The sequence below is a fragment of the Musca domestica genome, unplaced genomic scaffold (genome assembly GCF_030504385.1).
Source record: "Musca domestica strain aabys unplaced genomic scaffold, Musca_domestica.polishedcontigs.V.1.1 29, whole genome shotgun sequence".
Taxonomy (NCBI): domain Eukaryota; kingdom Metazoa; phylum Arthropoda; class Insecta; order Diptera; family Muscidae; genus Musca; species Musca domestica.
In genome coordinates, this window is record NW_026712296.1 from 10,838,092 (window position 1) to 10,861,545 (window position 23,454).

At 35.5% G+C, this 23,454-nt stretch overlaps 2 protein-coding genes across 2 annotated transcripts in view; both read left to right on the top strand.

Moving 5' to 3' along the window:
* The first annotated feature begins 7,375 nt into the window (after positions 1-7,375).
* On the top strand, positions 7,376-23,124 carry LOC101892588 (eukaryotic translation initiation factor 4E transporter). Its single transcript, XM_005190809.4, has 2 exons — positions 7,376-8,245; positions 17,917-23,124. The coding sequence occupies exon 2, from the start codon at positions 17,934-17,936 to the stop codon at positions 22,149-22,151; it is 4,218 nt and encodes a 1,405-aa protein (XP_005190866.1). The 5' UTR covers positions 7,376-8,245; positions 17,917-17,933; the 3' UTR covers positions 22,152-23,124.
* LOC101892419 (aspartate aminotransferase, cytoplasmic) overlaps positions 9,037-23,454 on the top strand; it is a 30,861-nt gene continuing 16,443 nt past the window's right edge. Inside the window, exon 1 of the mRNA XM_005190808.4 lies at positions 9,037-9,550. Coding sequence (XP_005190865.1) covers positions 9,436-9,550 — 115 coding nt within the window. The 5' untranslated portion in view covers positions 9,037-9,435. The remainder of the gene's footprint in view (positions 9,551-23,454) is intronic.

A 23,454-nucleotide genomic window follows, 5' to 3' on the forward strand; every position in this document is an offset into this window, starting at 1 on the left:
TTATTCAACTTAATGGAAATATATTACAAATTTAAAGTAATATCCAATTGATTTGTTTAAGGATTTGTGACCAGCGAAAAATGCGTGTCCGTTTTGTTAATCCCAGATTATTGTGAAGAAAAAATAGTTAGATATATGTGTGAGTGAGAATCTTGGATTGGAATTCGGAGCTAAAGATAGCATGGTATAAGTAATGATATTGTCCGTTAATCTATCATAATAGGTGTGTCTGGTGTGATTGTTACTGGAAGTCGTCTGTTAATCCGAAAGTTCTGCAAAAGAGAGCTGTCGGAGAGAGAAATTTTGGCAGTTCTTTCAGTGTGAGTTTGCAAACTCTAGATGTACACATTTCTTCTTGCAATCACTTGCAACTCTTCTTCATCGACATTCACATTTTTGTGCTTTCAAGCAAGACTAAAGGTGGGAATACATAAAGCGCTTATTTGGCTGGCTTTTTCGGAAATGAACAAAGGAGTCTAGGGCCAAAATCGAACTAAGTTAACCTAAAACTCCTTTGTCACTCTACGAAGAAGCCTTAAGCCAGTCAAATATGCGCTTTATGTATTCCCACCCTAATTGTTTTTGGAGAACAACTTTACAAAATGTGAAAAACGTAAATATTAATATGTAATAAGAAAACAAAAGACTATTTTCAACATTTTTAGACAAACGCCATTAGCAACACGCTTAGAGGATTCCGGGGAACACATAAAATCTGTCTTTCTTTTATTGCTAAAACTTGTAAAATTTAGAATGCTTCCTTTCCTTTTATTGCTTTAATGGGGGACTAATTGGTTTGTTTTGACAAATCAGCTGATTAGCTGCAAGCTTCTGCAGAAATACCGTCTGTTCACTTTTCGCATTTTCCTTGCAAAAGAGAATAAAACTGCCTTAATCTCTCGGAAAGATGTTGCTGGACAATACCTGCAGGAAAAGTAAACAGACACACCTAATATCTTTTAGATTCATCTCTTTCAAGGATGCTTTAATTTGATTATGTCAGAATTAAGACATACGGGTAAGTAATCATTATCGGAAAATGTTTGCTTTGTATGATGTGTAGAAATTTTCAGTTGTATGATTACAAAAGAGTTGTAATAGATTTTATATTTTTATCATATTAGAAATCAAAGGGTAACACAAGATGGGTTTTATAAACGGTGTATTTTTCGACAGACACTTTGTCAACTCAATAACTTGTCAAACATCCACAGGCTTTAAGGCCCCATTGACTCGTATGTGCGATAAATGTTGTATCTAAACTCACTATAAGCCGGATCATGGCCTATCCATTAGGTCATCCGATAAGATCAGCTGATTTCACACGCATTGTCAAAATGAATGCCAATCGCAATTTAAACCTATGAAAACGTAAACAAACGCTTTATGTATTCCCACCTTAAGTCATTGGCTGTCTTCTTTGTAAAGGACCACAGGTTCTAGGTTAACTTAGTTCGATTATGGTCCCACGCTCCATTATTCTTTTCCGAAGAAGCCAATCGCTGACTTGAGCCAGTCAGAAAAGCATTTTATGTATTCTCATCTTAAGGCCTATATAACGTCGCCCAAGAACACTACTTCTGATAACAATTTGACAATAAACATGGTCGTTTTTGCACTAAATCACATTTATGTTTCTGGCCGCAAATTTAGTTTTGCAGATGGGCTTACTGACCGAACTTCTGTGGGTCATGAAAACACTTTTACATACAAATGTTCATTTGGATTTACCCTGATAATTGCACAATCTCAATAAGTGTCACTATGAAAAAAATATTGTGAATGTTGTATGTAAACTTGAGAATAAAAGAAAAACTGAAAAGTAAATAAAATAAAAAAACCTCTACCCGGGTTAACCCTGATAATTGACCAATCACATTATCAGGGTTAATTTGGGTAGAGATTGTAAACGTACTTTTAATAGCGCATATCCCGAAGAGGATAAAATGTCGCTCAGCTGGTGTTTGTTTACGTATATATACAAAATCAACCCTGGTACAATTACTAAGGTAATCTCATGCTATCATAAGATTACGTTTTTTATTTTATGACCCTCCATAGTCAAATTTATATTTTGTAGTTCTTCCTTAAATATGGGCGTACAGTTGGCAAACTTTTTGCATCTATTTCCAACCAAATATTCTGTTATTTTTACAGCTTTTAGGTGGTATAGACGTCAGGGAAGAATATAATCTAAAGCAGAAAACTAAAATATCTGATCTGATAATTCATGTAATACTTACGGAGTGATTGAATTTTCTACCAATTTTGTCCCTCATTTCCATTACAGGAAATTGTCAGAGCAATTTTTCGTTTTAGTACAGAATCCATATAGCAGGTATTGTGAAGATTTTGACAAAATTTTTAACTGGTAATTCTGGTGGTTTGAACGTAAAGGTTGACTTAAAATAAAGCGCCTACACAAGAACTAACACCACCAAGAACGTTTTCCTAAGATGAAGGGTTAAAATCTCTATCTATATGTTTAAGCCCAAGAACAGATAAATAAACATGTGCTCTATTCCAGAACCTGCAAGAATCTGCTATTTTGCATTTTTTCGATATCATAAAGAGAAAATCGGTTATCAGAGTAAACAATTTCACATTCTTGCACAATTTCACAATGGTCTTCTCGAGATATGGAACGTATAACCATGGTACAATGAAAACAAGGTAGGCTTATTTTGAAAAAAATTGCAAGTATAGAGGTTCACCTGTTTGGATTGTAATGTCAGAATTACTATCAAAACAATCAAAAAACCAAACAACTTGTTGCAATGGTTTTGAATAAATAATTGAATACCGCGAAAACGGAATGAAATGTTAAAATTTCTTTTCAAAATGTTGTTCTATATATCTCAAAAGATGTAGATGGATACATTGCAATAAGCATTTTGAAAATACCCGAATTTGAATATTTTAATAAGAATAGTTGTGTTCCAGTACTTTTTTAGTAGTAAAACTAGCAGAAGAGAGAACAGCACGCAATGCCATTCTCATTTAGGTGTGCTTAAGAAATAAGTGAACGGAAAATTAGCAGAAATGCGATAAAATGTCAACATTCAAAATTCCAAAAGAAAACAGTCTAAATCGGACTGGTGAAACCTTACTGAAATATTGAAAATAAGTTAAAATTAATAAATATTTTTCAATGCTGTTTATTTAGAAAGTTTTGTTTTCAGAATGCGTTGAAGAGTATTTAGAGGTGGAGTTTTCTCAAATCCCAACCCCGGAGAAGCTGACATGGTTGGAGCCGCCGGTTTAATTAATGTTAAGTCTGCTAGAAGACTTAATGCCACAAGTTGGGAAGACAGCCAACCTAAAAAATAAAAAGGAAATGTTCGCAGTAATAAGCGAACATTTTTGATTTTAAACTTAATTTTTCAATTTAACTTTCACTAATTTTGCACTGTTTTCCAATATGTTTTCTTCGTCTGATCCCTCATTCAGCCAGTCCTCTTCCCTCCTGGAATCATCCAAAAATGAATACATCAGTTGCTCCATATTTTCTCTTTTTGTTTTTTGCACGACAAATATTAGTTTTTCCTTTAGTTTTTAAGCTTATCTTTTTTCTTTACATTTGTTGTCACGCGCAAACATTGAAATGTATCAATGCATATTATAACCTTGTTAACCCTGCCAATTAAATGTCAAATTTACAATTTGCACATTTCTGCTCGGCCAAATTCATGTAGCTAAAACAAGCAGAAATGTGCACCATCCAGCGCCATTTTTTTCTCGAGAGATCTGTAAGTTTTGCTAGTTTTTGGAGTATGGGAACGCGTTGTAGCAGATTAACACTAATTAGTACTAATTTGTAGGTTCTGGAACACAACTAATACCATGGTATATCTAAGAAGGTAGTCATGTAATCATATCATAATCATATGTTTACAATTTTTTCAAATTTATGCATTTGACAACACCTCATTGTCAAAATTTATATTCATAAATACATTGTATACACACAAAATCAGAGATTGGAACTGTTTTTTATGCATTGAAATTTGACAGAAAATGCAGAGCTGGGAATGCTAATTTGAAATGAGGTTACCTTTATTTAATTGTACCATGAAGAATACCCACACATAATAAAATAAAGTTGACATATTAAGCCAAGAAAATAAAAAAATACAATCATATGGTATCATATGATTTTATTATACCATGCATATAACTGTTTTTACGTGCCAAGGCACGCCAAATATAAAATATTAGTTTTGCCACTCGTAAATGTTTTACATATGAAAATAAATGTTATTTGAAGAATTACAAGGTTAAGTTCATCAAAAAAAGGGTTGACATATTCAATTTAGCAAATGAGAGAATGAGTCACCGTGATAAATTAATGGAGGTAGACTCATTTGCAAAATCGAATATGGTAACCCTTTGCTTAAGAACTCGATCTTTTCATTTTTCAAATTCAATTTATTGTCATATCTAAAGTTTTTATGCATGACAAAATTAAGAAGGTAAAGTCGTTTCAAATAAGCATATCCATCTCTGTATTTTCTGTAATTTACCTTGTCAAATTTTACTTCATTGAAAATAGGTTCTTATCTCTGATTTATGTATGAACAATAGATTCATAAATACACATTTTGACAATGAGATGTTGTCAAAGGAGTAATCTTGAAAAAAGACGTATTTTATTTATCTTTTCTTGAGCTTAAACATATATAAAAATATATATTTAAAACCTTTATCTTAAGGAAACTTTATCGGTGCTGTTAGCACTGTGTGATCATCGAATGATGTTTTTTTTTTATATTTTAATTACGAAATCATTATACGGGTTAACCGTAATAACAATAATGTTGACCATAGAAAACATATATTAACTTTATTGTGATTGGTCAGTTATCAGCGTAAACCCGGTAGAGATGTTGTATGTAAAAGCGCTATAATGTCAATTGGTCAATTTTTTTTTTTAATTCAAAATTACAATTTTCTACCAGTATTATAGCAAAACAAGCGGTGATGTTGTTGATCTTCACATTTGTCGTACCTGTCGCAAAATGACACCTTGAAATAAAATTAAATCATTCAATATTCAATATGAATATAAATCTTCATTGATTTTTATACACTCTAAAAGGCATGAAAATTACAAAATATTTGGTCGGAAATAAATATAAATTTCTTGCAAGTTATACACCCAAATCTAAGGAAGAACTACATATAATTTAAATTTGACAATTAAGATATATCAAATAAAAATAGTAATCGTACGATTGACATTACCTTAATTGTACCATGATAGTGACAAATCATGTAAGGAAAATAATAAAGGTGAGAGAACATAAGCAGTTTGGCATCTTGGCTAAGCATATTAATATCAAATTATAATGTAAAACGATGGCAGGATTTTAGTGCGGCTCTGACATCCCTTTATGATATGCCACATAATATGCCATGCCAAGACTTCAAGCTGTTTATGTACTCTCACCTTAAGAATTAAAAAGGTAAAGTCATGCAATCATATCATAATAATTTTTTTTTTCAAATTTATGCATTTGACAACATCTCATTGCAAAATCTATATTCATAGATCCATTGTATACACACAACATCAGAGATGGGGACTGTTTTTTATGCATTGAAATTTGACAAGGTAAACTACAGAAAATGCAGATCTGGGAATGCTAATTTGAAATGAGATTACCTTTATTTTATTGTACCATGATAAATTCATAGTACATGCACAAATCAGAGATGGGAAGCTGTATTCTATGCAGTGTAGAATTTAAGGTAAAGAACAGAAAATGCAGGGATAGGTATGGTTATTTGAAACATGCCATTACCTTCTTAATCTTACCATGGGAATATTTTCAATTGGCCTGTACGAAGACGTGGATTTGCATAAACAGTTTTTTGTTGTAGTACCCATTACGAACTTTAAATACGAAATTTGAAACAATTCGGGTGAATAATATCGCCAAAATCATCAAAATACCGAATAACGCGAGGTACCGTTATATGGAGGCTATACGAAAACGTCTGATAGAGCCTTAAGGGTGAAGTCAAGGCTAGGCATATTAATGTCAAGTTATAATGGATAACGACGGCAGGATTTTAGCGCGGCTCTGTACTCCCTTTATGAAATGTTACAAAATATGCCTAGCCATGACTTCAAGCTTCTTATCTACTTGCAGCTTAAGGCATTATCGGACGGAATGGGTTTTGCATATGTTTTGTCACTTTTATTTTTTATTTTTGCATGTGACTCATAATTTTTGCATATGCTTTTTTATTCCCTCTCATTACATTGTAATCCAAAAAATTATTATAGTTGTGTTCCAGAACCTGCAAATTAGTACTAATTAGCAATAATTCTGCTACAACGCGTTCCCGTACTCCAAAAACTAGCAAAACTTGCAGCTCTCTCGAGAAAAAAATGGCGCTGAATGGTGCACATTTCTGCTTGTTTAAGCTACATGAATTTGGCCGAGCAGAAATGTGCATATTGTAAATTTGACATTTAATTGGCAGGGCTAACAAGGTTGAAAAATGTATTGATACATTTCAATAAAGAAAATGATCAACTTGAAAACTAAAGGATAAACTAATATTTGTCGTGCAAAAAACAAAAAGAGAAAATATGGAGCAACTGATGTATTCACTTTTGGATGATTCCAGCAGTGAAGAGGACTGGCTGAATGAGGAATCTGATTAGTAATTATTATTATAAATTATTAATTTTAACTTATCGTCTTCAATACTCATTTTTTAAATGTTGGCGCCCTTTTCAGTAAGGTTTCACCAGTCCGGTTTAGGCTGTTTACTTTTGGAACTTTGAATTTTGACATTTTATCGCATTTCTGCTAATTTTCCGTTCCCTTATTTTTTGAGCAAACCTAAATGGGAATGACATTTCGAACTGTTCTCTCTTCTGCTAGTTTTACTACTAAAAAAGTACTGGAACACAACTTATATTTTATGGATGAAATTTTACAGCAAAGTTAACTTTTTATATTTTTACATAACAAACAAACGAGACTTTTGATTAATCACGATAAGGATTTTACATATGTAGTGTCAAATTTCCCGCATGAGAAGTAGCACACATTGTATGAAGCATAGACGACATTTCAGTTGTGAAATACATGAGTAAAGTGTATACGTAATCTTTCGACAACAGCGAGCCCATTTTTATTACGATAACCAATATTCCCATAATGATATTTAAAAAAAATTTAAGCTAGTAGATTTATGCAAGTTCTGGAACAGAACAAAACATTTTTCGAATGAATATTTCAGCTAATTTGATATTCGCGTCAAAAGTCTTGAGTAATTGAATACAAATAAGTCACGATTACTTTCAATTGGTATTTTGACTTGGTAACCCTTATTTAATAACCTCATTTTGTTGTTACTGTGAATGATTTCTCTAAAAGTCAAGAGCTGTAAAAGAACGTCGCTTTATTGTCACTGTGAACATTTTTATAATGTTAATTCCTTTTCAAGTTGTGGAAAACAAATCTCAAAAAATATTTTAAAAAAGTATTTTGCCACTTACTGTGTATAAGTTACATATTTCATAATAATAAACCGACTGTGAATTATTTTATGTTGAAGTGTGGGAAGCGCACATGATGAATACAATCGAAAAGTATCAACACAAAAGAGTGTGAAACTGAAAAGTCAGCGAACGAAAGACAGGAGTGCGAAAGCAGCTGTTAAACTATAGGTAGACAAAGAATTGCGGACGAAGAAAATATAATTTGATATAGCCAACACATTTTTGTGTACTAAATACGCCATCACATACTCTAATTGGGGACAAGGCGCATACGAAAGAAGTATTTTGAAACAAATATTAGGCGATGCTAGGTGAAAGTGAAAAATGATCTGAATATTGGGAACGCAATGCAAATTTTCTTTATTCACCGTAAGTTCCGTTCTTATTGTGAATGAATGGAAAAAAATTTTGCCAAGTATTAACAGAAAAATACGAATCGTGAACAGCAGCGAACAGCACGCAAAAAGAAGCAATAGATGAAGTGCAAAAACACAGCAGCAGAACAAAGAAGAAGATAACCAAGAGCAAACACTACAACGACGTTGACCCACTACAGAAGCAAAAGAAAAAGTGCAAAGAAAAGTAAAAAAGCTGTTGTCCATGCCAGGGAATACGTCCATCCAACCATCTGATATATAGAATTGCATACGACAACGAGCATATCTCTCCAGGATAGAGGAAAAACAATCCAAAAACAACAAATAGAGCAAAGGTTAATCAGTGGTAAGTGAAAAATTCACGGTTTTTATGTGTTTGTGTGAATGTATGTGTGTGAATGAGACGAAGAGTGCAATGTAAAAAATGTCTTCAATCATTCACAATAATGCCGAGTTTTTATTGTGAACAAACAACGAATTGCAAAATACAGAAAACAAGAAGAGAAACTTTGAAAGACAAATACAACGACGAAGTTCAGCGTTAAGTAGAAGAGCCAAAAACAGATAAAAATTTGCCAAAAAGGCAATATAATAATATGACCCACAACAATGCAAAGAACATGGAGTAAAAGCAGGTTAATAAGATAAAAATAGGGTTCTGTAAAATTTTAATATGACTTTCAAAAATAAATTAAATAAATTAAATTGTGGAGGGATCATGTTTACAACTCGAAACTTTGCATGTGGAATGTTCCATCGTTGGAGTTAATGTTTGTTAGAGAGTCAGTTGAAAACATAAATACCAAATAAATCTTATTGATACGTTTCCATTCCTATTCAAAACACACGGCTAGCTAGACGCACGAACGACCGACAATCATTGTATATACAGGCACTTCAATTATCATCCACATCCGTTGCTCAAGCAGAGCAGCGACAGCAGTCCACAATAATTATCGCAGTCGATTCGTCGTCGTCGTCATCAACTCGTTGCCGTTGTATTGTTGTTTTTGTTTGTATACGTATATATTTCGTACTAGTAAAAGTGTTGTATTGCTGATTTTTGCACTTGACGTTTAGTCGCTGCTTTATCCCATCCTCAGCGTTCCCGGCGCTGACGTCGTCATTTGTTCTTACATACGTGCATACATAGTTTCCACATGAAATGTACATTCATTCAGTTATCGCCCGTTAATGTTTTAGCTAGTGGTCGTCAGACTGTCACATAATACGGTTGCCTGGTTGTCTGTATATACCGCCTATTTAAAGTACTGTTGTTTTTTCGGTGAAGTTATTCATTTCTTCCTTTGCAAATTGTTTTCCCGTTTTTAATAGTTTACTTTTCCGATATAATTAGCCGGTCGTTTTTTTGCTGCGAGCAATTTTGTGAGAAATTAAAAAAAAAATTGTATTTAGTTGCGAATAATTTCAATTAACCGCAAATTTTGTTGAGATTTTTGCGCTTATTAAAAAAGGACCCATTGCATTCTAAAAAAATTCCATTTGTGTTAAATTAACCTAAAATCATCAACAACAATGTCGAACTCAATATTTTCTGGAGTTGAACAAGGTCCGGCAATTGAAGTATTTGCCTTGAATCGTGCTTTTCAAGAAGATACTCATCCCAAAAAAGCAAACTTGGGTGTAGGAGGTAAGTTTAAAAGAAAATTCAAAATTAACATTTCGTTGATGCCGCAATTGCAAGTGATTTCTTCTTTCATAATTGTATTTGTCACATTTTACTACGGTTATGTACGACGTACATGGCCGTAGTATTCCCCGCATTATCTTCTGGCTGTCCGACTAATGAAAAACATCTACCCAACACTTCAACAAAGTCGTGTATTAACTTGTGGGCACAATTCAGGGTGCTGTCTGCTGTGGTATTGTGTTTGTATATTTGCATTCATTGCTGGTGTGCTTGGGAATTGTTTTTTTTTTTTCTTTTGCAAAAATTTTCTCATATTTATAATAAACGTTTGCAATATAGGTCTTATTTTTATACTTATTTACATAGTATTGTGTTTGATGTTTATATTTTCCATCTAATGTCTTCCAACTCATAGAAGTGGACACTTATGATGATGTGGCTGGCTGAATGCTACAACCATCGCCTTTGTTCTAAAGACTCAAGTGCTCTCACCGGCTATTAGAGGTCACAGTAAAGGTCATATGGAGGGAAATCACAACTGTCAGAGAACCTTTCCATTGGAATCTGACGCAGTTGTAGCAAATTGTATTAATCGATTTAAGGATCTGAAATTGTTTTTTTTCTGCTTGATTTTTTTTTTTCGTTTTTTTTTTTTTTAACGTAGGAGGTATAGGTATGTAGACATACAAACCTTGTTTAAATGTCGAAACAAGTTTTAAAAGGATACAGATACGTAAATTCTGTTATGGGGAGAACTGAATACAAATTTTGAAAAAAAAGTAAATAATTATGGCTAAAATCTTTTAAATAATATGGTTCTTTTCTAACAAATGTAATATAAATGGGTTAACCCACTGGATGTGGATTAAAATTGTCATATCCATTACTTATACTTCAAATAAATCCTCTTAAAGTAGGTTAGCCCTGCAAAAAGTTCTAACGTAAACATGGCATAAGACTTATTGCTATGGTAGTGCCATGGTACAATGAAATAAAGGCAACCTCATTTCAAATTAGCACCCTCAGCTCTGCATATTCTGTAATTTACCTTGTCAAATTTCAATGCATAAAAAACAGTTCCCATCTCTGATTTTGTGTGTATACAATGGATTTATGAATATAGATTTTGACAATGATCTCCAATGTATAAATTTGAAAAAAAATGTAAACATATGATTACATGACTTTACCTTCTTAGTTCTACCATGGGTAGTGCTTTAAAATTAGATATTTTTACCTTTGACATTAACCTACCTATTTTATGACGCTGAAAAATGTTTCTAATAAACTTCTATTAAGACGTTAGTGAAAATAAAGGCGTCTTTTAAACGGGGCAACCTTGTTTCACGCTTAACTCTCTATAATTTTTGTTAAATTTTTTACTGTAGATAGTTTTGTATCTCTTTGAACCGAAAATTTGAATTTAGAAACCGCAATATTAAACGATTTAATTTGATATTAAAATACTCATTAAATGGGTTATCCAACTGTTTTCTGACCAGATTTTTGCTGTCACTTCGATTTTCATCTTTAGGACAAGTCCAAGCCCGTCTAAGCAAACCTAAGACTTCTTAAGACTAGTTTTTCTTCTTTTTGGGACCGTTGGCGCGTTTTACTACGCACTACTGTGTTTAAGCCCACTAAGCATACACGCAGAGGAACTGACAATTATTTGTGCACTTCGACTCGAGAACTAAATCTATAGCGCAGTCAATCCTTTGGACATTTTGCGATCTTAGGGCGTGTAAGGAATGTGGGAGTGGAAGCCAACACAAGTGATTATATTTCACCACGGTTGAGCTTTGACCCACCTGACATCCACATACCTGACAGGGACGCCTGGGCCCGTAGCAATCCACATTTCCGCGGCATAGCTTTTTATACTGACGATTCAAAGATGGAATGCGGAGCAGGAGCTGGTGTCTTCTGTGACACTCTTAATGTTCGTGAATCCTACAAACTCAGAAACGACTATAGCGTGTTCCAGGCTGAAATCTTTGCAGTCAAAATAGCCATAAACCTATTGGTTACGAGGAAGAACGAGGTTAACGGTCCGGTGACTATATATGTCGATAGCCAAGCGGCACTGAAAGCTTTAAACTCCTTTACCATTGAGTCTAGGGCTGTTTTGAATTGCGGGAAATCACTGGGTTGTACATTAAGCTCTGTTGTTTTCCTGGTCTTTACAATAATCCAGGCAACGAGACTGCAGGCGAATTGGCTAGGCCAGGGTCCGAATCAGCTATCATTGATGTTGAGAGCTAAAGATAACTTCTCCAGCTTTTCCACCAATCTTTCTTTCTACTCTATTCATTTTGAGAAACACGTGGCAACCGCACCTCCTTTATCCTAATACTAACCTAACCAAGTTACATATAAATCAATTTATATATAGCTTCCATATATGTGTTTCGCCATATTTTAAATTGAAACATTTTTAAAGCCATAATATGTATCCTATACTAATGATATTTGGTATAAGATGTTATGTAGAGCGTAAAAATAGTACTGATTTTATAGATTTCAAATTCAAATAGCTTAGGTCTTTCTTCTCCCCAAGGTAAATGTTTTTAATTTGTATGTTACAGGTCAATGTTCCATTCCTACTTGTGTAGCTGTTTCCAACTCCCTGTTCATTCTACACTCCCATTACAACACTTTCGAATACACCTGATTGTTGCTTTTTTACATGACATGAGGATGTTAAATTTTTTCTCCACCTTCATTTTGATATATTCAACAGATCTTAACTTATGATCATTATTCGAACCAATACTTACAACCAACAGTGTGACATTGTGTAATGCTTGTTATTGACGAAGCTTTCAAATTAAAAAAAGTTCAAAAAAATAAAACAAAAGTACATCTTACTTACAGGTGTTACAAATAAATTCATATATACGTATATAAATACATATAAATTCCAGAAGCGAAATTGGTCGTTCTATAAATATACTTTGTCGTTATATTGCTAAGCGCAGACACAATCTGTTATTAAAGGGGTTTTTGTAATACCCGAGATTACAAAAACCCCTTTAATAACAGTATATTTATAGAACGACCAATTTCGCTTCTGGAAAACTAAAATACAAAAATGTATTTCCTGAAAAGTTTGCTGAACTATACCACACTTTTATTTGCAATCTGCTTTGGCACAAGTTATCTGTACACATTCACAAATTTGATTATACGCTTTCATTAATCTTTATACTCTCTTTATCGCCATTTGGTCAAATAAAAATAATCAAAATCCCATTTTATTATGGCTGTGTAAATCATGTTTAATGAAACTATATAGAATATTGAGAAAAAAAAAAAACGTTATATTGTTTACCGATCTTTTGCGATAGCATTGTTTGCATTTCAATTGAGATATCTACAATGTGACAACATAACCTATTTGTTAAACGGCTTGTTTAATAAACGAAACATGTTAAATATCTCATTGAGATATTAATTAGCTGATTTAATTTTATGGAAAACATATTTGCAGATCCAATCGCCAATGATTTCAATAAGGAGATCTCTAAGCAAATATTGCATTAGAAGTAAGTTTCTGCAGTACTGCACATACATATATAAATGAAAGTAAAGAAACAAAAAAATGTGACATATGAAATGTAAAGGGTGTTTTTTTAGAGCTATAGGAATGATTTTTCAGAAAATTAAAAAAAAAAAAAATGAAGAAAAATTTATTGCATCTTTATCTGATGAATTTGTGCGGTCTATATAATTTAATGTTTAAAGATTATTTCATGCAAATGTTGACGCGACAGCTCCTCAAATGGCCCAGACGCTTAGTCCTCATGAATAAATGCTTTAATGTTGCTCTCCAATACGGCAATTGAAGCGGCTTCATTTGTCTAGACGTGAACTTTAAGATAGCCCAGCTTTTGTTATCCCTTACTTTTCATTATAACATTTTTCCATTAAAATAAATTATTTTTTTAAGAGACATTGCAAGCTTTTTGAAAAGTAACTGGTAGTCGCTGCATTCTTTTCACAGTGGCATCTTCATGTTAGTTTGAAAATAATAAACAAAACTAATTTGTAATTAATTTCGTGAAATAAATCTATAATTCAGTTCTTCAATATAAAAGAAATGATTAGCGTTATCCATCTTTTTATTTAAATAAATGTTCCTGTTATTGTCATATTATCAATGTAAAATATGGCGACATGAATTCAGCAAACTTTACGTTAATATAGAAAGGGAAGATCGTCTGACCTTTTGCTTATCGGACAGTTCATACCTAATTGAAACTTGTAATAATGAACAAGTAAAAAAGCTGTAAGTTCGGCCGGGCCGATCTTTGAGTACCGTACCCTCCACCATTTGGAACAATTTTGGCATTTTTCAAAAAAAAAAAAAAAAAAAATAACATAAATAAATAAATAAAATCCATTTAAAATTCTATTTAAATCTTAAAAATACCGAATGTAGCCGTTATATTATACGACGACGTGGACCTGGTTATCATAAACCATTACAATATTCAAATGCGAAACATGAATAAAAAAATTCAGTGAGTAATGTAGCTAAAATCGTCAAAATTCCGAATATAGGGAGGTAACTTTAAATTGGGGCTATACGAAGACGTGGACCTGCACAGCACAGACAATTTTCTGTCATAGGCTATAGTATCCATTATGAACTTCAAACACTAAATTTGAAACAATTCCGGTGAATAATGTCGCTAAAATCATCAAAGTACCGAATACCGGACCTACACAGACAATTTTCTGCCATAGGTTGTAGTACCCATTACGAACTTCGAATACCAAATTTTAAACTTTTCCGGTGAATAATGCCACGTAAATCACCAAAATACCGAAAAGGGAGGTACCATTATATATATACCAAAACGTGGATCTACATCATCCATTTTCAATACCAAAAGTCCTGCAGACATAATACACATTTGAGCAAAATTTTATCAACCTACTTAATTTCGTTCGGAAGCTAAAGTGATTTCCACAGACGGATGGCCATCGCTAAATCGACATAGAATTTTATGCTGATCAAGAATATACATACTTTGTGGGGTCTTAAATGTATATTTCGAGGTGTTACAAACGGAATGACAAACTTAATATACCTTCCATACTATGGTGGAGGGCATAAAAATGATTTATGTGTCGGGCAACATGATTTTTTTTTTTATATATTGGAAAGATGTAATAACCGGCCAATAGGTGTTAAATTGTACGATCTATGCAGCCTATTGAGCGGTTCCAAATGTTAAATATTATGTTCGCCGAATTCGCCCTTAATAAGGACATCTGTCTTGTTGAAACCTCATGTCATACAAGTTAAACTCTTGCAGTTTGGATATCATCTCACGGTAGTGACTGATCTTCACTCTAATATCGACAATTCTGCTAACTTAGGTAACGATTGAGTCAAACATTTACTCTCAACAGAGAAAGCATTTTATTATCAAATTCAATGATTTTGCCAGTAAAATGAAACACGAATCTTTCTTGAACTGTTTAAACCAGCTTAGCCAATGATATACGAGCTTAAAAAAGCCTTTTATTAGATTTCACGGTTGTTATACCACTTAAAAGAAAGTGAATCTGGCATTCGAGATGCTGTTTTTACAGAAACCCAGTTTATGAAAAATGCTTAGGTTTTCCTTCGAATTGTCGTTTCTTTTCATTTATTGCACACTGATGACAATAATATAATGATAATAATAGTTTATGCTTTTTTATAATACTTGATGCTGTTGAATCTGAAAATCTATCCACCTACGCAAAAGTTTTGCATTAAAATTGTCCAATTGTCTAATATGGCATTAATATAGAAAATGTCTATATTTGGGCATTGTTGTAGGGTTTTTTATGAATCAATTTTTTCTACATTTTTAGATAATTCTTCTTTTATTTAGATGTTGGTTGTACGCTTAGTTTTTTGATGACATCATTCATCAATGCTTCGTCTTTGAGTTGTGAATTTTCTTTTAGGCTTTAAAAGTCTTCCCACAAAAGTTCAACGACTTTCTACGACAGACAAAACTTGTTTATTGCTTCTTTACATTGTTGTTGGGAAATGGGACAAGACTTCACTGACGGTTATGTTGCTTTTCAGATGCTCGTATGCTATGTAATTTTGGGTTATAACAAACGTATTCCATGGCACATGTTAGAGGTAGCGTTGTTGGGCTAGTAAAAATCCTTTAAACTATTACAATTGAAGAGCATAACATGTTTACAAATTTGTAATTGTTGCGACAATCAAGTGTGACTATTGTTTTTACAATTTAACATAGACCGAGGCACTGGTGCACACACAAGGTGAGATAAAAACTGCAACAAAGTCAAACGCCATAATTTTTACATTTTTTTAATTTTATTGAATGAAAGCAAAAAATGTCGGAAATATCATCAAATTTTAGAATAAGTTTAGATTTGTTCGAATTGGTCACCTTTGGCACGAATTATGGTCTTCAATCCAATAACACCGTCACACGCTGTCCAAATGTTGCTCTACGGTATTTTGGCCCATTCCTGGCGAAGCGCATGCTTGAGGTGATCGACACTTTGGTATTTTTTTTTTATTTTTTTTTTATTCAAACTCATTTGTGTAATACAGGGCCTCTAAGACCATAAAATCATATTACATAGCTAGCAAAACCTGAGTATTTAATACTTATAATTAAATACAAAAAAAAAAATTAAAACTATAAAATAATTTCTCTTCATTGGCTCCCCAGCCATAATAATATAATAAGACAAGAAAAATATAGCGTGCAAGCAAACAATAACTCAAATAGTTGTAATACAATGCAATCATTATGAAGATCATTTAACCAAAAGTCAGAAAATCAGAAGCATGGCTATTTAGAAAGGAAAACTACAGCTCAAAAGAAGCAAAATGAATAAAAAGTTTCTTCCTAAAAACATTATTAGAGTGAGAAAAAATCCTCAGTTCATAGGGTAATAGATTCCAATTCCGTGCAATTCTAACTAAGAACGATCTCGCACTGCCAACTTTGCTTTCCAAAATACTCGAGACACAATAGTCCAACGGATTGGTATCCGGAGATTTTAGTGGCCATTGTGCGCTGGAAATGAAGCGAGGAACCTCATTTTGTAACCATTCTTGGGTGGCGCGTGCTGAGTCCTGTTGGCAAGTCCAAGGTCTGCGGCCAAAATGTTTGTGTGCCCAAGGCTTTAATACACCCTCCAGAATATTTTCGTGATAATATTCGGCATTTATTCTGATGCCACGGTCGATTAATACGAGCGGAGAGCGACCTGCGTTTGAGTTTTGGTGGCTAACCGAAGGTGCACATTTTCAGCTGACCTCTTTGGCAAGTAAACACGATCATTTTGTTTGTTTACAAACTGCTAGACAACGAATGTTTTCTCCTCAGAGAAAACTTTCGGCCAAGCGAAGCAACTCTTTAGCTCTTTTGAGTCTATTTTCTTTCTGTTGCTGTGTAAGTTCTTGCACTTTTGGGAATTTCAATGGCTTTATCCCGAGCTAATTTTTCAATATTTCCCGAATGGAATATTGCGATATGTTCAACTCACGAGCCATTTTTCGGACACTGCGACGAGGGTTTCGATCAAGTCGCTTATTTACTTTTCGAACCATTTCTGCTGATGTTGCTGTTTTCTTCCGTCCACTTCCTTGACATTGGGCTACGCTACCAGTATCACGGCGACGAGCGATGGTACGAGACACAAAAGATTTATTCACATTTAAATGCTGGAGTGCTCTAACGATAGCCACTTGTGGTTTTCCAGCCACGAATAACTTTTTTTCTGGAAAATTCTCACCAAAATGCTTTTGTGCGCATGTAAACAATATAATGAGTTATCACTGGAATAATTATAACAGCTGGCGGACGAGCGGCTTAGAAATGACAGCAGTCTAAAGTTGGTTGCAGTTTTTACATCTCACCCTGTATCCACATCAACACAACTCGAGAGATGATGCGTGTAAACTATATGATGAGCGTAGGATCAATATTTCGAGATGTTGAAAACTTTTTTGGCACAGCCAAACTAACAATACCATCTTCACAAAATGATAAATACTCTCTATAATTTAGAAAGTAAGATTTTTGAAAATATGTCACATACACAATATGCTACCAGGAGGATATAAAGTTAAAAAAAGTTTAAAAATAATTAAATATGTTGCTAGTAATTACGGTTTTTGACGTCTTAACGGTTTAATTCGAACAACGTTGTTGCCATGCCATTGAGAGCATGAATTAGTTTCATTTTTTTAATAATGGCTTAATTGTGAATGATTGAAACAAACATTGTGTGAGTGCTGGTAATGAGTTTGTGTTTCTTTTAAATATTTATTGTTATTAAAGGATTTCAATTCCTCAATACATATATAGAGTCTGACGTATTGACGATGTCTGCTGAACACGACGTGGCAATATCTGGACAATCCTACAATGATCAACAGCAGTGCGAACTCAATGATGTCGGTAATATCACACAAAACACCTCCAATGCCATTTCCGATTGTGAAGATAACACAACAACGGCGGCGACGGCACAATCTTCAGTGACAAATGGCGCTACGACAACAGATACAGACCTTATACGTTATTCACGACGATCACTGTTAGCCCTACGAAAAGAACAACCTTCGCTGCAACATCCCGAATGTGCATTAAAACCGGAATTGCAAATTCTGTCCATATGGACGTGTCGTTTACGCAACGAACTACAGTATTTGGGTTTGTGGAAGGCACCGAATAATGGCAATCAGTACGGCAATTGCACAGGGGGTCCAGGTTGCTGTTCCAATGAAGGTGGCTGCGATGGCATGACCGGCGACGATATGTCATATGATTTGGGCAGTGACGGTGCTGGCGGTAGTGGCTATGTGGGTGGCCTACACCAGCCACCGCATTTGATGGGAGGGCCACCGTCGTTGCTGGCCAGTAAACGTACTGTACGTCCAAGATTTATGAATCCTCAACGTGGCGGCATACATCCCGCGGGCTCTTTAGGCGGGAGTAGTGGAGGTATTGGTAGTTATATTGATCATCGTAGCATATCTTCCTCACATTTAATGCCGGCCTTTGTCAAGCGTCGCTCGGGCAATATTCCTGGCAAGCCAGTCGACGGACAAGCGCCTCCCAATCTTCGTAGCACTAGTGCAAGCAGTGTTGGCGGATACAGTGGCGGCGGAACTAACAACGACAACGACAGTAGTGATGGCAACGAAGAGCATAAAGCTGCTGCTGATTCCCATGGTCTAACTGGTGGTAGTAATCTCAAGCGAAAAGAGCTTTTAAAACCTATTAGTATGTATAAGGGCTCTCCCAATGCGCGATCTAATAAAGATGATCCCTATGCGGACACTCAGCCGGGTTGGATGCCGTCAATGTCTAAGCTGAACCCAGAATATTCTCCATCTGGCAACAAGACTTCAGGTCCTGGGGGCGCTAACAACAAGAGACTAGTCTATGAGCGTCGTATAGGCAGTGGTCGCCTAATGCCTCGCGAAGACAGTTGGGGTGATATGCGACCACCTGGTGACAGTAAACGTGGCGATAAAGAAAAATTGCTACCGCCACAGGGTAAATACAATGACAATGGCGTTGCCGGAGGAGGTGTAGACAAAATGAATCTTCGCAATACCTCAGTCCGTTTCGGCGGTGATGCCCGGAATACCGAAAGACCGCATTATGAACGCCATGCTTTGGTGGACGGAGGCGAAACGGATAAGTACGATAGCAGTACTGCGGCAAGTCAACGTACTATGTTATTTCGGAGTCGAGGTTTTTTGGGCGGCAATAGTAATGTTCGTGAACATCGTGATTTTAAGGACTTTCGTGAAGCGAGAGATTTACGAGCTGGCACTCCTCGTGAAAGGCGAGAATCACGAGATTACAATAGATACAGTAAAGACGAACCAGAATGGCTTAGTGAAGGTCCAACCTCTCAACATGACACAATCGAATTGCGTGGTTTTGAGGAAATGGATATGGCAGAAGTGGCAGAGGCTGCAACAGCAAATGGTGATAAAGACCGACAAATCGGAAGCGAAAGAAAAGATTCGGAAAGTTCCTTGTTCAATAGTAGCAGTAATTTGAATTTGAATACATCAACCAAAGAGAAAGCTAATGGCTCACACGAAACTCTAAACTCTGATGCTAGAGACAATGAGCTCGATGCTGCACAAGATAATGCAAATTCTGTCGAACTCAAAGAATCGTCGCCTAAAGAAAATGTGTCTGTGAATTCTAGCCTGAATGCCAATGTAGATTTGGACAATACAATGGAAAAACAAGCTGAACAGGTAGTGGCGGCATCTGTTGCTGTGGCCGCCGCCGAAGATGCTGCTGCAGTGGCTGCTGCAACCGTCTCAGTTCCAACAAGCGATGCCGTGAATATAACCGAACAGTTTTTTGAACGATTCCTTAATATCGATACATTGGAGAATTCTATTATTGGTGGTGGTCATCATCAATCACTGCCATTTAACGAATCTGCTGGATCATCACGTTTTAGCCGTTGGTTCCGCAACAGCAGTGAGACTAACAACAACAACAACGATGTGACAAATGACATATCTTCACCACAACCGGCAGAAGATAAACGACACCCGCCAACAATTTCGAATACTGATCTAAATGAAAATCATAATGACGTAAACTCATCTTTGATGGCATTTTTCAAGAGTGGAAATGTGCCAACGCCGGAGCTACCGAAAGGCTTCCCCGCCATGCCGGCACCTCTTAGTGTTGGAGAATTGGAGGCTAGAATGCGCAAAATGGATGCCGGTGTTGGAGAGAGAGGAAGTGAAATGGGTGGCGGTTTCATAATGCATGGACATCCTCCACCTCCCACTGAGCTACAAATGCGCAACGCCGAAAATGGCCAGCAAACAAACGAAATGTCCGGTCAAGATATTGGAGCTTTCCAAAAATTATTGGATCAATTGGGCAAGCCTAAAGTGGACATACCAATGAATTTAATGATACCTCCTGGTGGTGAGCAACATATGCCTATACCAACACCAATTGGTATGTTACCTCCCGGTATGATTCCACACGGATTGCCACATCCAACACCTCCACCGCCGCTTAATATGCTGGATCATGAAGATATGCTAAAGTTGATGCATCAGCAGGCTATGATGCGACGTCATCAGACAATGTTAAAGATGATACCGCCACAACACCATCGTATGCCACCACAACAGCCATCGCCTCAGTATCAGACACAGGGCGGAGGAATGGTCAATAAAAATATGCAATTGGGTGGTCATCATCCCCACCTTATGTCACCAATTATGGGAAATCCATTGCAGGAACAGGCACCACATCAGCAGCAGCAACAATCCCAGCCTCCAGCCCCGCAGCAGCAACAACAGCCTAATCCTGGTGATATTATGCTTGGCTTGCAACAGACTAGACCCGTACATTCTCCTACACCACTAGCTTTTACACCAACATCGGTTTTACGTAAAATGACAGCAGAGAAAGATAATAATGCTCAGCAAACGCCAATGCCCATGGCATCGCCACAGCAGCAGCAACAACAGCAATTGCAACATCAGCAGCTTCAGTTGCAGCAACAACTTCAACAACAACAACAGCAGCAGCAGCAATCACAAATGTCCGGACATCCGATTTCAACTCCACCTCCTCTGCCACAACATATGATTAAACTCTCCCAACAGCAACAACAACAGCAGCAGCAACAACAACAACAGCAGCAACAACAACATCAGCAAAAACAACAACAGCAACTTCAACAGCATATTAACCCGCCTAGAATGATACTCGGAGCTGGCAATCCACAACATTTGCATCAGCAACAACCTCAACAAATGCCACCAAATCCAGAAGTTGGTAGTCCTCAAATGTTGCCGCCACATTTAAGAAACCAACAACTTGCAGGTTTGAAATGGCCACCTGGCTTTATTGGTGGTCCAGCCGCAACAGCTCATCCTTCGATGATGAATGCCGCCATGAATAAGCCGATGGGACGGCCCATACTTAAGGGTCCGGTGTCTCAAGTCCTCCAACATCCACAGAATCAACTTAATCCACAGATTCCCAATCACTTGAATGACTCTCAAAATGCTCAGAATCCAGCTAATGTGGGACAAATGCAGCAATTCCCACAACAACAACAGCAACAGTCCCATCCACCACCACAAGCAATGTTGGGCGGACATCCCTTCCCTGCGCACTTTTTGCAAAATCAGTCGCCTCAGAATAATCACCAACAACAACAGCAACATCACTTGTTCCAACAACAACAACGCTCATTGGAATTACAACGTCAACAACATCAAATGTTCCAACAACATCCATTCTTGGACATGGCCGTTGCTGCCGCTGTTGCCCAGCAACAACAACCACAACTCTCCCATCACCAGCAGCCACCATCAACCAATAATGACAACAATTCTGCCACGAATTTAAATTACCAAGCAGACGGACGTCTGTCCCCTACAAGCAATGTGTTGGCTCAATGGTTTTCTCCTGAGGTTTTGGCCAAGGCTTCTGCAGGAAAGCTGCCACTGTTGAACATGAACCAAGCCCTAAGCTTGGAAGCATTGGAAAAGAGTATACAACATTCCTCAACGCCTGTACACAATTAAAAAGAGAAACATAAAAAAAGAAAACATGCTTATAACTTTAAATTATAATAAAATTGAAAAAGAACAACAACAAACACACATAAAAAGTTATTGTAATTAGTTGGATATTGATACAACAACAAGAGCCCAATTTAAAACACACAAAAAACAATCAATTCATTTTCCTTTTATTTGTAAATTTTGAATTCGACAATTTTTTTTCACAAGTTTGTGCCAAAATGTGGTAAATAAAAAGATAACAAGAAAGAAATACCCAAAAAAAAAAAGAAACCAACAACAATTAATGACGTCTTAATATAAATTCGATATTACGGGCAAGGTGGCCAAATAAAAGGCATACTTTCGAACTGCTCATAGAGTCGATGGCAAGATGAAAACAAAGCACTCTCGTGTTTTTACCTTTGATTAAATTATTATCTCCATGTGTAACGTTTTAATAGCGATTCTCAGTTTTCTTAATCACTACTTGAAAAATCAAGTAATCTGTAAAATATACTCTACGATAGACAAACAACTGTATTGATTTTAAAGAAGTTCATTCTCCAAAAGACAACCTGCCTGCCTGCCTGCCCGCCCGCCAGCTAGCCAATCAGCCAAACATTCAAACATGAGAATTAACCAAGTCCACTTCAAAGAGTTTTGCTTGCTTTGTCTTAGAATGTTATTCATCTTTGCATATTTCTTTTAAATGAGTAATTAAATATTGATTTTTTTCTTATTTCCTCTTTGTTTATAATTATCCATAAATATTCATTTAGATCAAGATTATATTCTCATTCAAATTTATTGTATTTAAAAAAACGAACTAAACTTATTTTATTATAACTATTATTAGTAATTGTAAAAAGTTTGCTAAATAATTGAAAAAAAAAAAAAAAAAACGGAAATAATTTCATCTGTTTTGATTTTAATTTTTTTTCGAGATTGATGATATTATAAAATAATAAAAACAAAAATATGAAACGACTGATAATTGCTGATAACCCCTCATAGTTTATTGTTTTGTGTGTGGATGTACTGCACTACAAGAATAGTAGTTTGTTGAGATTTTTATTTGTTGTAAAATTTTGATTTTATTAAGCATCCAGTTTCATGCCTCGCATTGACATATTGTTATTGTTTGTGTTTTGCTATTGTTTTTTTTTCTTTGTCAATTAACCATGTAGTTGTCGTCATGTGATTCGAACAACACACAGGTTTTTCATCGTTATTATTATCAGTTGCTAGGGGTTTCCTTCCATGTTGTGTTTGATAGTAAATAAGAGAATTTTACGTCAACAATAAGTTGTTGTAACGTCAAACC

What these genes read in the sequence shown, in the direction of transcription:
- LOC101892588 (XM_005190809.4), top strand. Translation starts at nt 17,934, where the DNA reads ATGTCTGCTGAACACGACGTGGCAATATCTGGACAATCCTACAATGAT.